The sequence below is a fragment of the Lissotriton vulgaris genome, chromosome 1_1, assembly GCF_964263255.1.
Source record: "Lissotriton vulgaris chromosome 1_1, aLisVul1.2, whole genome shotgun sequence".
Taxonomy (NCBI): Eukaryota; Metazoa; Chordata; class Amphibia; order Caudata; family Salamandridae; genus Lissotriton; species Lissotriton vulgaris.
Genome location: NC_141685.1, coordinates 922,337,816 through 922,354,766, shown reverse-complemented (window position 1 = coordinate 922,354,766; position 16,951 = coordinate 922,337,816). Strand labels below are relative to the sequence as shown.

Here is a 16,951-nt window from a genome sequence, read left to right as displayed (position 1 = left end):
ACTCAAGCCAGTGTATTGTGTTGAGAGGCCCCTTGAAGCTCAAAGGCCCCCCGCACCACAGGGGCTGTGGTGGCCTTTGTTATGCCAGTGACTGGTGTTGGTCGTGTCGTACTACTACTCTGAAGGTTGTCAGCGTTCCCATCAAAGAGTCATCAAGTTCCATTCTGGATAGCTCAAAAAATAGCACAGTTGGAAGCTGCATTTCCACATACGGGCCCACAGGAAAAACAAAGAATGTTAACAATTTGCTTGCCAATGGGATTTGTTCCCTCACTTGAGGATTGTACCACATGGGGAACAATCTTTCCTGTAGTCTACATTAGAATAATGGTACCACGACTAGATCAGTTATTCCTGGAGTATTGAAACAGATACAAAATGAGTACGGTGCAGGACCTCCCCTGGACTTGGGGATGAAACTGATGGGTGATTTTGACCAAGTCTTGGCAATTATGCTGAGCAACATCAATGAGGAAGCAGCAGCAGTGGCTATACACCAACGCTTAAGGGAAACAGCTCCTACAAATCAGGAGCATGCATTACCCAAAAATTATCGAGGAAACCAAAGCGTCACTAGGTAGAGATAGTTTGGGAGCCTAACCAGGGAAACCACAAGTGGTGAGTAATCCTGATATGGATAACTCAAAAGCAAGTCCCCACTTCTTTTAAAAAGAAATGGGATAGTAATCAATCAAAAAAAAATAATAATAATAATAATAGAGGAAACACTTCACAATCGAGGGGTGGGTCTCCCCAACGGGATTCCTCTGAAAAGAGGTATAACCTTAGGAATCGTGAAAACATTAGGAAACCTGACAGGTATCCGGATACTGATACACATTCCTTTTGTTCCTTTCAGGGTTCATCTAAAAACTCAGAGAGGGAAGGACGATCAGAACAAAAGACTGAAGATCGACTAAAGGGAAGCACATCGCAACTCAGATTTCATTATCAAACAGGAAGAACAACCTAAAGCAAAGACTCAATTCAAAAAGAAGAAAGTAGCTGGCTTACAAAAATCAGACATGCCCAGGTTTCTGAGGACTCCGCTTCTGAACGGGGAATGGGCTCTGATGATGCTAGACAGCGCGGCATAATTAACAATAGCTCGCCAGAACCTGAAGGAATATCTGGTGACAGCAGTATTGAATGAATACATCAGGGTGGAAACACCTGATACAAGAGTGAGTGTCCCACACTGTCTACATGAAATTAATCTCTAAATAGAGGGGGACATCGCAAGAAAAATTAAAGGTCTCTTTTGGAGAAAATGTGACATTTGAATATGACATCCTGTTAGCACAAAGCGATTGGCCGCCTGAATTTGTAATGGATTGCCCAAAAGGTGAAAGGGTCATTTTGCCTGCCTTTTCAGACCTTGTTCCTGTTTCTTTAATACACTCATATGCACAGGAGTAGGCTCAAGCACTAGCTCCGCCATTATACCGCAACCATGTAGGTAAGGATGTAGAGTCCAAACAAGATAAAAAATACTCCAACTGCACAGAGACCATACCCTAATAAATATGAGGCTGAGAAACAGGTCAAAGAAATCTAACACCAACTTGAATACCAAGGTGTGATTGAAACTTGCACCTCCCCAATGAACAAGCCTTTGTTTCCCATCATGAAACCGGACAACACATTGTTTAGTTTTAGATTACAGACATTTAAACACATGCACAAAAACATTTGCAGTTCAGAACGCACTTAGTGCCGCATTAATGAATAACATGTTGTGGAAGCAATACAAAACAACATTAGATATCTTGCCAAAATATAGCTCCTGAAAGCAGATATTTTCTGCCCTTGCCACCCAGCGTCAATTTTGTTGTCTGCCCCAAGATTATAAGAACAGCCCCGGGCTGTTCTCGGCAAGAGTGTCAGAGCTATTATACAAACTTGCGATGATGAGGCAGTGTCCTACATAGATGATATTTATCTGACGGATGATGAATTACTTGAACACTTGTGCAAGATGAACATCATAATTGTTGGTTTGCCAATTTGGGCTACAAATTTAACTTAAACAAATCAAAAATTGCCCATCTCAGCATTTTATTTTTGGAATAGGAGTTGTCAAGTGAAAGGAAAAGCCTGTCCGCCAATTTTATTTTAGAAAAATACGCACTAATCCAGCCTCCAAAGACTTCACAATCCATTTTAGGATTTCTATATTTCGGCGGAACATACATTCAAGACTAGGTCATAGGAAGGTTTGACTCTTTCTGCGTAATCAGACCAGATTTCTCAGCGAACAAGTGGGCTTAAATACATAAAGACACTCAGTTCAAGCTGCTTCGAAACACTTGCAGGCACAAGTAAACGTCTGCAACCTGGTAATACGGGTCGTCCATGGGTTATCAGGGTATACCAACATCACGTTCAATGAAGGTGAGACAGTTCCAATCACGTACAAATCTCATTTGTACACGAATGCTGAAAATCGATTTGCAGCTACTGAAAAAATACTGACGGCAGTACAGACTGCTGTAGGGAGAGAAAGAGCATTAGCACAGGGGAAACACATCATTGTTGTAACCCGCATACCGACTTTAGAATCGGTAAATAAAGCCAGCATTCCAAATGCAAAGGCATTGCATCAACGTTGGCTACTATGGGCCAATTCTCACTGCAACAGATGTAGAATATAGATATGATCCTACACTGGGAACACAAGCATTTCTGCAGTACGAACAAGAATACCCTCTCCCAAATGAAATCTTCCCTCTAGATCAGTATGAATACATCATCTACACGGACGGTTCTGCTCAACCATCCATTGGAAGTAAACAGCAATAGAGCGCTGCGTGTGTTATAGTGACAGGTCGTATGCGGGATGGTAAATTCCATCCCAACAATACGACTACGCAATCTCTGGGAGATTGTACAGCGCAGCTGGCAGAACTAAAAGCCCTGATACTAGCACTACAGTATATGGATTGGGAATTCCCCACACTGATCGTGTGCGATGAATTTTACTGTGTGCAATCTAACAATGAATATCCTCACTACTGGAGCTAGCATGGGTTTAAAGATGGCACGGGTGGCACGATAAAACATAAATTGCTATGGAAAAAGTGGCAAAGCTGAAAGCATACCTGCCACGGGCTCAAGTTATTCACACCTTAAGTCATCAGCGTGTTGGCATGTACGTTGAAGGGAACTCACTGGCTGATGAAGCTGCCAAGGTGACAGTACAACCTGCTTCTGTAGCTGCAAACACTCGTTCACAAACAAGAGTAAACGGAGATATACCAGTAGCTATCAATGCCACAAAGAACAGCTCTGCCGTCCCACCAAAATACTTTCCACTCAAGTACTCCTACAAGTTTGATGCGCAAAACACACTGCATGCTCAAATTCCAGGAGTGGGGTATAAAGTAATACTAAACAAAGATCGCAGGTTAGGTTTAATTCTAGCTGCACACAAGGGTCTGGGCTCTGCAAACGCATGAGTCACTGCAACAATCTTATTATTGAAGCAGAGTTACTGGTGGTCAGGGCTGATAAAACAAAGGACTATGTCCTGAAATGTGCTATTTGCCAGCAGATGAAGGGTTCCACCATCCACAGGCCACCACAAACACCATTACTGATTTAAGACAGACCTCTCCCATGTGTCTATTTGGACCACTGTAGCCCCTTAAATTTAGACAGGGCTTACAAGTACATCTTGGTAGTAGTGGATTCATGCTCTGGCTTTCTATGGGTTTGGCCCCAGCGCTCGGCTGAAGCAAAAACTGTTATAAAGGATTTGCGAGTCTTCATCAGGACATACGCAATTGCCACGTTACATTCCGATCGCGGCCCTGTGTTTAGCTCTCAGGCTTACAAGGAAGACATGGAAAGTATGGGGGGGCTTTGCGGTACTCCTCCCCTTACCATCCTGAGGAAAATTTGGTGGAGGAGAGGAAAAACCGGGACCTAATGCAATTCTTAACCGCTAAGGTATTAGGTGTGGGTGGTAGTTGGGTCAATCACCTATACCGGGTCCAGAAGGCACTCAATAATATGCCAAGAAAATTCTTGGGAGGCCGTACCCCACATGAAATCCTGTTTGAGACAAAAATATGGATACCTGATCTCGATTGCGCCAGTACAGTGGCGGATGCAAAACCATTTGAACTGAAGAACCGGCAGTTTTATAGGAACTCAATGAATTCCATGTGTTACAAAGCAATGTGCAAGTCACAAACGCACCGGTATTGGAAAAGTGAAACCAGTTTCGACAAGACCTGCCTGGGTCCCGCAGATTATGGTCCTAGTCAGGTAAAAGATTGTGTACAGAAGAGTATTTCGGGCCATCTTACAGAGCACCTGTACCAGTCCTGGCGTTTGTGCGAACAAGAACAGTACTTCTTCCGCCTCTTGCCGGCAAAAAAGAGAAAAGATTAGTCTCCATTGATCTGCTCAAACAGTATCATGTGGCCGATTCTCAACAGTATGCTGCATGGGGTCCTGAGTAGCCACAGATCTCTACTTGCTACTATACAGGAGGTTTAAATGGAAAGACTAATAACCTTTCAAGACTCCACTACAGAAAGTGAAAGAGTACCAAATCTTGCAGCACAAATCGTTTGTTTAAATTGAAAAAACAGCAAGAACAAACAACAATGCAAGTTGCAATTCAGCCAACAATGAGGTCTACATTAATGTGCCTTCAAACAACAAATCTGCCAGTTCTACGAAACCTAAAGAGATACTTCATCAACTTCGATGATTTCTCCTCAGATCCAAGTGAACCTGATCAAACGCCACCCATTTAAAAAAAAGAAAAACTTCTACAATTCTATCTTTTGCTCAAAAAAGACTTACTTTGTGCCACCTTGGTTGCCCTGTTGGTTTGCAATAGGGGTAGCATACCTGTTAATTTGGATCGGCTTTTTTCTGCTTCTTAACGGACATTATCTCTCAGAACGCTCTACAGTACAATCTATGAACTTGGTCCTGAAACCACATACGTCATAACAACGTGAACTGATTGCGACATTGAAACTGTAAATACTATGCTTTCAGATTTAAAACAGTCTGCTGCCTTTTCTTACAGGGAATTGTATGAAGATACAACTGATTATGATACCATGTTTTGTTAAAAGCATTATGGTCATGATTTTTTGTATAGAGCAAGTGTACCACGCACTGCTAACACTTATCAATAGGAACATTTCCCGACACCACCAAAGGGTAGTACTGCCACATTCGTACAGATATTCGCATACTTTGCAGGGTTCAAAACATCAGACCCTGATTTATTTTACGACAAACTTGCACAGACCAATGCAACAACGGAGAAGATTATGCTGACTAATACTCGGCTGATATAATCAGCACCTTTTATCTCCCAACTGCCTATACAGTGTTTCGACTACTGGAGAGACACCATAGACACAAAATGGACCTGGGTGACAAGAGTAGAAGTTTCAGGGAACTGAGGCTTTAGTCAGAGCTTGCCTTATACCATTACAGATGATTTTCCTGACCAGAACAGTGCAACAGACTACAGGTTTGCAAAAATTAAAGACCTATGAACACTGAACAACTATGCTCCAGAGAGGGACAACCCCCCAAAAAAGAAAGAAAGCAATTAGATAAGAAGCAAGCAAAGGAGAGCGGAAGAAAGACTCAATCATGAGCAATGGAGCCAACCCATAGCTCACTCTAAGAACTGGAACTGTAAATATTAGTTTTTTTGAAAATAGATAGCCAAAGCTTCATTAAAATAAGGTGCCTGATTTGCCCAATGTCACTTGTCCGACCTTACATGGGGAGGGTAGTATGCATCCCTGTAGCTGCATCAAGTGCACTGTAACACTATAGCATAGAGTCACCGGGCAGGGCCTGGGTAAAGAGGTCAATGGAGGGCTACCTCTTTGAGGCTACAGAGTGAGGAATCCAATTAACAGCCTCTATAATTTTAAGGCAAACTGAATGTGTTTTCAATGAGTATTATATCTGTAGTTTGGGAGAGGCCCTTAGGATCAGGAGACCATCAAACTGTGTCAAAGTGCTGCGTTGTAAACACAATGTGTGGTAAAGGCATTGCGTGGTAATGTCTGCGTTGTAAAGGTTGCTCTACTAGTCCATAGTAGCATGAATGTAATGGATGCTTCTTATCTGAAGAACTTTCTCAAACATCAAGGTAAACTCGACCACACGGACGGAGACTTTTTTTAAACGAAGTATACATCATTGATCAGCCCATCTGTTTCACGTTAAAAGATGAGAGCCTAGGTGTTTCTTTTACCATCTTTGTTTATTGTGGTTTTTGTGTGAATCCATTGAGCATTTTGTGAATTACTACGACTTTAACAGTAATTTGCAGGAAAAAACAAACACACACAGTGCTTCAACTCCTTGATAGGAATAGTATGCGCTATGTAATGCAATTTCAATACATACACAAAATACCTTGGTCTGATCTTCAATGTGATCGACGTACCATTGAGCCAATGACAGAGTTACTAACATAAGCAAGCTAATGCCTGAAGTGGGTCGACCCAAAAACCTTTTCAGTATGTTATGCATGCGTCGATAAGACAATTTATATAAAAGCTTTCTGTAGCCAGACCCAGAGAGGAGTTTAATGTCATGTGAGTACTATAACAGCAATACAGTAGGGAAGAGTCTGCAAATATTATTTTAAATTAGATGAAAGCTGCAGTAGTAGCCCCTGGCATTTGTATTTCTACTTTTCAAGCTACTTGTGTCATTTTGACATAAATCATAGGGAGAAAGAAATGGCATTTCTAATGACTATTTTACATAACAGTTTCATAGAAGGAGACACCTAGGTTTTTACTAAGCATACCTTGATCTGAGTTGCAATCGTCTGAAAGGAAAGAAAGGACAATATTAGGCATCAGGAGTTGAGACAATCAACATCTGTTCGTAACGGGGGTGGGAAGGTGAGAGTTTACCCTCGATAAACATTTATATTCTTTGCAAATGCCTCATCTACCCCAGTCAGGTGCAGAGTTACAGATAGCTCACTCAGCCTGGTTGAATGCAAGATAGAAGGGACCTGGATCAAATGCATTTTGTTTGGAATTGCTTTATGGCTTGGTGTAAACTGGTATAAACAATAAATAAACACAGCAACTAGGCGAGCTCATCCCCTTCAAATAGAAGAATCCTGGAACTGTACAGCTGAAAAAGAATCAACAGATTGCGTTTGGAACAACCCTTATATTAAGGCACTTTCATTGGTTCTAATTAATCAAAGAGGCTTATGTATAGGTATCACATAGAGCCTTTAACATGAAAAATCAAATCTAAATCTGGGTATTCACTGAAATTACTATACAGCGGGAAACAAAAGTTATTTCCCACTATTAAGTCACCTGTGCTCCCCAGCCACACTCGGGCACCTGACAGAGGTGGTTGAAAAGTGGTCTCACCCACCTTCTTCCACCTCTCACAGATCTCCACATACCCAAGGGAGGTTGGACAGCTGCAGCTGCGGCCCGTACAGGTAAGATGGTGGGGCCCAGTGGGGGGGGATTTCAACAGACCACAACGAGGGAAAAATAAAGAAAGAAATCATTAATTTTCCCTGGTTGTATTCTGGTGAAATTCCTCCACCCGGGTCCGCCGCTCTTACCTGCACGGGCCGCGGCGGAGGTTGGAGAATGCAAGCAGTGCTATGCCCACTTATTCAGGCACATTACACTCCATTCCTGGATCTCTGCAGACCAGTGGCAAAACGTAAAATGATGTGGGGCCTCTGTAGAATGTGATGAGGGGCCACTGAATCTCCATGTCTCGGAGATATTCATTGGGCTGAGTGGGGGCCCTAGGAGGGGTGGTGGGGCCCATGAAAGGGCGGTGCCCCATGACCCGCAGGGGCCTGTGTTACGCCCCTGCCACATAACTGAGCGAGAAAGAGGACAAAAAAAACCCACACAAGCAGCGCTGACTGTTCTCTTTATGTGACACAGCAAGCTCCGCTTTGGCAGGGAAGCGGAGGTAAGCACTTCATACCTTGATTTTGGTCATCATCCTCTGCTAAGAAATAAAAGAGAACAAAAAGTTAGGACAGATATAGGCACGGAGCATTTCTGAGAATGTGGGGAGACAGAGAGTGCTTAGATTTGATACCCAGTAACCCTGCGTCTGTGTTATCCATCATTATATTTATTTCAAAAACTTTTTGAGTTTTATCATGAGACTCATAAAGTATGAAATAATTACAATAAGAAACAAAGGATACTTAGGGGACAACATAACACATATACTCAAATTATGGTTACAGAGACCCAAGGCTCCTACAAAGTAAAACTAAGACAAATAAAAAAAGAGGGGGGGGTGACTTAACTATACAGATCCATTACATTATAGCGCGTTAACTTTACAGCTGCAGACGACCAGGATGACTGCGGAGAACAACTGGAGGAAACATTGGTTGCAAGAACAATAATATGCATACATTAGGTAGATGCATAGTCAAGTACAGTACAGAATAAGGCAACATATTTGTTTCCAGAAGCTCTTTTATACTATGGGCAAGTTGAGCTGGGATTTGGTATAGACTCAAGGAGTGTGGACATCTGCCATAGAAATTGGGAGGGAAAGGGTTGCGATATAAGACAAAAGGGTAGCATACAGAAGATGTAATCGAAAAGTCTACAGGTGGTTCTGGCCTAGAGGGAGTGTTATACATGGGTGTGTCTAAGGAGTTTTTTTGGTGGTGAAGAAATTATCTAGGGTTACCCAAATGGGTTTGGCAGGAGGTTTCCATGGTGAGTGCTGGAGGGAAAAGTTGTCTTCACCTCGAATGTGAGAAACCCATTTGATCCAGCCATTGAAGGAGACTTTGTGTGTATTTTTCCAGTTGGATAAGACTATTTTGATCGCAGATATTAGTAGTAAGTCGAACAGAGCCCTATCTGCAGGGTTGGCTAGGTTAGTGTCGAGTAAGCCTTTAATAAGAAATGTTAATTCTTTTTTTGGGTCGCATTTGAATAACTGATAAAAATGAGGAAACCTTATTCCAAAATAGGGAGAGGGCCTTGCAGTGTAGGATAAGGTGAACCATATCACCCACTTCTTCCCTACAATTCCAGAAGGTGGAATTATCTAGAATTTTCAGCGAGTGTAAAAGGGATGGGGTCCAGAATGATCTGTGTAGGAGCCAGAATTTAGTTTGAGAAAGTACTGGGGAGATTTTTTGATAGGTGACTGACTTCCAGATTCGGGACCATTCTGAGGACAAATGGGATTGGAAGAGTGATTTCCACAGAAAGTAGATAAGTCTTTATTTAGTTGTGATGCCGTCAGGTGTAGAAGTTTGTATAGGTAGGATACTTGGTGATCAGAGTTGTTAAGTTTCAGATAAGATTTGGTAGGAATGGTGTGTTTTTAGGAATCTTGGATTTCAAGCACCTTTGATTTTTAGGAAATTGTAGAACTCTAGTGTTTCTAGTTGGTATGCTGATTGTAGTGCGCCGAAGGCAATGGGGTGAGAGGTGGAGCCTAGTTGAAGTGGGAAGAAGATACCCTTGTCAAGCCATGTTTGGTAGTACAACGATTTGATGTTATATTTAATGTGCGGGTTGTTCCAGAGTGAAGCAAGGTTGTAGAATTTTATTCATGCTGATAGATTTGTATCTACTGTTATTAGGGAGGTTTTTACATTCCGGAATAAGTATTTGGAACCGTCAAGACGTTTGGTGTTGACAGTTAGTTGTGTTAGAGGGTTAAGGTTGTTTAGGAGGATCCGCTCTATTTCTAATCATACTGGCATGTAGTCACTCGGTGGGCTTATCCAGTATGAGCCCTGTTTTGCAAGAAACGCCGATTGGTAGTGTCTGAAGTTGGCTAGGTTGATGCCCCCTAAATAATAGTTCAGTCTGAGTTTTTTTAAGGATATTCTGGCTTTTTTGTCCTGCCAAATGAATTTAGTGATCTGTTTATTTAATTTGTGATGAAAGTCCTCTGAAAGAATCAGTAGAAGCATGCTGATAAGATAACGGATTACAGGGGTGATCAACATTTTTATAGTTTCAATTCTGCCCCACCAAGTGATGAATTTGGGGGACCATGTGGTTAGCAGTTTATTAGTCTTGTCGAGAGTAATTTCTTCATTATGTTTAATGGTGTCTATCACATCAGATCCGAACTCAATGCCCAGATATTTTATATATCTGGTCTGCCAGGACAGACCAGATGAGCCCAGCGCCTCTTTCGCACAGTGAAGATTTAGAGGTTTCTCCTCCGATGTATCTCTGTTAAGTTTTTATCCTGAGTGTAAGGAGTAGAGTTCTATGGTAGACAAGAGAGCTTGTACGGAGGAACATCAGGATTTCATTAGCGTGTGCGGACAGTTTTGATGTATTTGTTCTTAAATCCTATCCATTTTTTATGTACCATTTGGCTCAGTTGAAGTGCAGCTTCACTGATTAAACTCGCACTGATGTATTACACTTACTTCTGTTACAAAAAAAAGAGATTTAGAGTTGGAAGAGAGAGTCTGAGACTTGTTAAACCTCTTATTTGAGCACTTCATTGCTCTCCAGCTGCATTCATTATTCAATCAAGCTTAAAGCTTAAACTTCATAAGATAACCACTCACAAGTAAGGCTATTGAAGTCAACTACTCTTATTCTGGTGTTCTTCCACAACTTTGCAGGTTAAGTATTGTCATTTTTTTACTTGCTTATAAAAAAAAAGGGGGGGGTTAAAAAATTTGCATTTCACATGCAATTTCCCATAGGGATTTTGGACAAGACTACAGCCCGAACTACTTGATGGGATTGCACCACATTTGGCAGAGAGATAGCTCTTGGTCCAGAAATAGCCCTTTTTGTGATTTGGTGTAAATCCATTCAATAGTTGTGGAGTTAAAGGAAACAAAATTGTATATCTAAGGATTAAGACCCTCTGGTGGATACATGAAGTTACGCACCACCAGCAACGCTGTGATTAGCTCACCACAACCTGACCAGGAGGTTTTGGCTGCCATTTTAAGTATCTGGGGACGGTCTCAAGGACTTAAAGTTTTTCTGCTAAATGATTAAAGGGGTCAGGGTAGAGGTACCCTGACCCCATGGGTGGGTTAGAGGAGTGTCCGAGGGGCAGATGTTGGGCAGAAAATTGAGTTATATCAGGATTTCTTTTTACACTTCGGGAACTCTCAGATTTTCCCATGAGGCTCAGCTCAGCGCCCATGAAAATCCGCTATGAATCTGTAAATCTTGACACTTTGAGAAAAAGAAACCTTTCAGACCCACTCAGACACAGACACACAGGTACTCTAACACCCATTTACAGACCTGCACAGGCAGTCATGCACCCAGTCAAAGACCTATGCAGACATTCACACACCCACTCACAGAGCCGTGTAGGCAATCTCAAACCAACTCACAGACCCATGTAGGCACTCACCCACCCACTCACAGACATACACAGGCATTGGCACACTCACTCACAGACCCATGCAGACACTCAAAGAACCACTCACATACCCATGTAGGCACTCAGACACCACTCATAGACCCATGCAGGCATTCACATACACATGCACATAGGCACTCATGCACCCATTCTAAGACCCACGCAGGCACTCACAGTTTTGTTGCCACTTTCTCACACACTAACAGTTACACACAGTCACACACCCACTCACAGACCCATGCAGCCCCTCCTAGTCCCATTCACTGACCCATGCAGGTTCTCACATATCTACTGACAGACCCACTCAGCCTCTCAAACACCCATGCAGGATCTGAAAGACCCATCCACACACCATCACAGGCACTCACTGCATTGCAGGGTCCATAAGTTATAGTTATCTCCGGTAATTATAACTGCTGAATTGCTATTGTTTTGTGAATGTATAAGCTGAGCCTAACTATAACGTCCCTGTATGAGTATATATATTCCCCCCCCCAGTGTCATAAATGTGGAGTTAGGAATAAAAAAATTGTAAATCTCTATTGAACCAGTGTAAAACACCTTGAGGATGTACTGCCATTCGATATTCTGGAATCTATATTTTGCAGGACAACTGTTTGCCACATGATAGTGGCATACACATACTGGTCCAAATGTTTTCCTCATATAGCTTTTAAATGTTTTTCTATGTTTCAACTATAACTCTTTTCATTAAGCTGTAGCAATTTATATGCATACCCTTTTTGTTGGCTGCTCGCAATTCAATATTTCAGTCACATCAACTTTGACAAAATTATTTTACACCTTTGAAACCTTTCTATGTTAAACACTCTTGCCCCTTACACTGTTTGATCTTCCATTCGTTTTCTAGAATACATCAGTTTTACCTGTGGCATGAAGACACAATTTAATATTCTGAATGTTGTCTTATCAACTCACTATTAAAAACAATATTTACTTTAAGATTTTTAAGAAAACTTTCAAAACCGCTCTTATTAACTCAACTTGTCATTACGTTATGACTGTTGTCACTTGAGTGGCTTGATCCTTACAACACTACAAAGCGCAGCTTAATTATATGCTTATATATAATAAGTGCTTTACTAAGCCAAAGGAACAGGTTAATGTAAGTCCCTTGCTCCAATTTAGTTTTAGTTTTACAAACATACCACTTAGATTACCATATGATATGGTTGAATTCTTATACCTATTGGCTTGTTTAACAACGTATTTATTTTTTACTAGTTGACAAATAGTTTCTAATTTTATTTAATCTAATAACATACCCAATATTGTACAAAATCTCAAGCTCTATTAATGTATTGGTCATGATCCTAGAAAAAATATCTGCTCTTGTGCAGTTCACAGGCACTTTCTTCACTTTTTTCTCTGAAATATGTGGTAGTGGCCATGTTAATACTTCCGCTACCCCCACACTCCTCCCTCATATCCCAAAGAAGACTAGGATCCATTTACAGTTCTCCAACTGACCTATACAATTTCACACTTTGTTTCAGTGCTGCAGTGGTCCAATTTCTGCTTGGAAATCTGTTTTTTCCTCCAATTTATGTTATCCAAGATTTTTCCTGTAAGTGTCATCCTCAAGTTTGCAAGTGACCACTTCGACAGGGAATAAATATGAGAGTCACAAAAAAGGGGGAGAAGCAAAAACTTCTATTACAACCATTTCAGCAGAGAACTGTGCCCTGAAAGCTGTCAATTTTCCTTCCTCTGTGTGGACTTCTGCAGCCCATGGAGTTTTGTGTGAGACGCAGGAGAGAAGGACCTGGTGGGGTTGATCAGCCCACCGGAGCAAATATGGAAGGAGTCGATAAGTGCTAGACAAGGTAACATTGACATTATGTGGGAGTGTGATTACCTCACTATCGTACAAAGAGCTATGGCCTGTGGAGTGACAGTCTCACCCTTTCCTGGGAGCATTGTGATGGAGGAAGTCTGCATAAACCAAAAGATATTCATTTCCACAAGAACTTGCTGTAAATATTCACAAATGTGGGCAGCAAGAGATGAGTGTCTAACAATCACCTAACAGCAATCTATATTACGGAACCCGATCCTTAAAATAGTGTAGACCTTAGTCGTCATAGGACAGATTTTAAAGAGGTTTTCCATTTTACAAGTTGAACAACAACATTGTACCCCTTTGTGATGACATGTAAATTAAAGATTCAAGGAATTTTTGGGCTCTGTACTTTTATCTTTTTTTCTCAGATTAATACAGTCTAGCTCAATAAATTAATTTTTAAGCACATTTATTAGGAATTGTCAGATAGTGAACACCCTAACAGAAGCCTGGAACCTGTCGTCAGGTGAATCACAGAATCAGAATCCTCTGCCTGAGGCACAGGCCTAATATTTGTTGGCTTATATCAAGAAGTGCCATACCTACATTGTTGTTAATGGGAGAACGAACTGATAAATTCTCCTAGAAGAGTGACTTTCACCCTTTGGAGCGATTGATTTTGTGATCAGAAGTTGTGAGATTAGGGTCTACTTAACAGACTAGAATCGCTAGACAGCTTTGAAGTAGACGATTATCTGTGAGCCTTTACAACGAGAACTGGGTGGCCACTGCTTCCAACATCAGACTTACAGTGAGAAATTGTATTGTGGTTTAGCCTACAGCAGCACTTGTATAGTTCCTCATACTCTGGCTATGAGGCATTTTCAGTTGAGAGAGTTAAAGGCTATACTGTTCTTGATGCTTGATAATAGAATGTGGATTCATAACGTGGTCTAGAGGGGAAGAGATGTGTGAGGCATGAGGTTTGGAAGGCTGCTCTAAAACAGGTCATGCCAATGGTATAGGTGCTCTTACACAGAGTACGAAGTGAAGAGTTTAAGAGAGGAGGCTGAAGTCACTTACACTTGTCATGAATGGGTTTCAGGTTACATCGTGCCTTGTTGCAAATATGTAGTGAGATGTGTGTGGGAAGTGGTCTGGTGTCATTCAGGAGGTCTGGAAAGAACTGCAGTAATTCAGGGAGTTGCAAACAGGAAGAGTTTTGTTGTGGTGCGTGAGGACTAGAAAAAATGCTCTTAAGAGTTGTTATGTATTCACACACTGCTTATGTGGTCCTTATGGGAATTCATGTGGTCTTATGCTAAATATCTGGGGTCACTCCAAATGTTTTTCAGTACACTTATTGATATTCCTATGCATGGAATGATGCTTATGCTGCACCTCAGGGTGATTGAGTCAGTGTTATGTATACCGTTTTTGTTGGTGCAGTGATATGGTTGGTGGAATGTGGTTTCTAGGATGGTGGGATGGGAGCAGGTGAAAAATTAGCATGAATATACTACAGTTAGGTAATGCAATCTTTTGACTGCATGCAATCCTTGTGTCCATTAGAGGAGGGATCTACCAGAATCAAGCAATGAGGGCAAGGAGCAAGTTAACAAATATGGGGGGGTGGGGGGGGGTCTACCAGAATCAAGAAAACTAATCTTCTAAGGATGTACGTCCTCATAATTGCATGTGCTTTGTATGGTTTACCACTATATTGCTTGCCATACATAGCATAACAAATTTCGCGTTTATTATTTTGAACTTACAAATACATTGCAAGTTAGGTCTAAGCAGATGTGGAATTAAGAAAAGTAAATCTATACCTACATTCAAAATGTAGGGGTAGGCAACTTACTAGGTACAATATTTTCGTAGGTTGATATAGATCCCAACATAGTATCTAACTTCTCCTGTGAGAAAGCTTCTAGAGCACGACTTTCAATGGAAAGGGAAAAAAAAAACATTTTGTGTCTTATATAGATTTCAAAAAGGCTCTTAATAGTGTTCCTAGATCGGAACTGTGGCAGGCATTGTACAATTTTAATGTACCCAATATTTGTCAGCTGGTAAAACCATCTACCGTGGAAATTATGCAACATTTTGGAAGCTGGTGTGATTGGAGAGGTAACCAATGACTTTCCAGTGTTTATCAGAGCTAGAAAAGGTAGATTTGTTGTCCAAGCAATTTGTTAGCTTCACATAAATGAGGTGATGCAACATCTAAGATAAAGTGTAATAAAGACCTCTTTGTTAGTCAGTGTACAAGTACTAATTGCATTAGCGAGGTTACTTTAATAGGATTTATATTTGTGCATCTGTAAAAACAGAGCTACCAACAAACACAATGCCTTAAACTTGCATAATCATATTGGCCTTATTGAAAAATGTATACGTTAATTTTGTATCACAATCAATTAAGTCATACCAGGCACAAATCAGCTGCTTTATTCGGCTAAAATCTCTAGAGTTTAACACATCATCAGTATCTGAGTGGAGCTGAAATGTTTACCTTTGTTAGTATGCCGACTACCAAGCTCCCTCGTGATACTCTAATTTAGTTATAGAATATCGAAGTTCAGATTTGGTACTTTTGCACTGGAATCATTCAAGGTGAATTTTAACAGAACTCTAGGGAATTCTGCTGTTATGTTTTGTGAAAGAGTGATCGAAACTGGAACATATATATTTAAAAATTTTTGGCCTGTATTTAAATTTCTTGTTAGCTAAAAGGTCTTCTGCCATTGAACCTGCAGCTTATAATTAGAGCTGTTAGAAACTGTGGTTAGAAGCAAGAAGAGAAATAGAAGAGAAAGTCTGTTGAGAACAATAAGAAATGAAGATACATTTCCTGCATTGGTTCTAGCCAATTAATGTTAATGTGAGATTTCAAGTCATTAAACCTGGTTTAACCATCGTGTCTGTACCAGTAAATGCACTTCATTAAGCAAATGTGAAGAATATCACTTGTAACGATAGCCCGTCTTTTGGAGGTGTGTGATACATGAGTTCCTCACATACTTATGTACAAATATTTTTCTATTTATAATATAATTATAAGACATTTTTCATTTTTATTATTTTGCAACATATTACATTGTTACCCTGTGATGTTTGGATTTAAATGGCAATGGGACCGATGTAAAGTTTGGTGCAAGGGTTACTGCATCACAACTGTGATGGATAACCCATCCACTTCATTACAAGTGCATTACATCCTATAATATTTTAAATAAGGATTTCAGAAACCGTGGGCATGTGATACCCATTTTGGTGTTCAGGAACAGCTTGTTTTGAAATAGCCAGTTATTCACTACCTTTCTGAATTCTGAGTGATTATGGAAAATTTTGACACTTTGTCATGCATTTCTAAAATTAATTGTCTGCAGCAAGTAGTAAAATCCCACCAATGTGAATTTTTGGAAGTGCAGGATTATTTGAGTGAGGCGAACCTTAAATAAAGCATAGTGTCTGCTTTTATTGCCAACTTTTCTTTTCGATGAAGGTGGGTCCCATGCCAGGGATGGTCTTGTGTGTGATGCAGAGAGCTTTGGAGGATCTGCATCTAGTTAGCAAATGGGGGCTTACAGGGCTGGAGTGCTGCGGTTGCATAGTTGCAGTAGTCTGGCAGCTGCTGCTTGGATTCCCTGCAACCTTTGCAGCACGTAGCAGATGCATATTCGCCACTTGAAAGAACCAAAGAAATGCCAACCTGGGCCATGTATTGGAATTCTAGTTCATTGTGAA

General features: G+C 40.9%; 1 protein-coding gene across 2 annotated transcripts in view; it reads right to left on the bottom strand.

Moving 5' to 3' along the window:
* The window catches only part of LOC147748172 (butyrophilin subfamily 2 member A2-like), a 154,928-nt gene that overhangs the window by 32,139 nt on the left and 105,838 nt on the right, over positions 1-16,951 (bottom strand). The window contains exons 13-14 of one of the 2 annotated variants that reach the window (XM_086959079.1): positions 7,984-8,007; positions 6,812-6,832 (exon numbers count right to left, since the gene is read on the bottom strand). In XM_086959079.1, coding sequence (XP_086815205.1) covers positions 6,812-6,832; positions 7,984-8,007 — 45 coding nt within the window. The remainder of the gene's footprint in view (positions 1-6,811; positions 6,833-7,983; positions 8,008-16,951) is intronic. The other variant, XM_086959080.1, reaches the window with a different exon arrangement.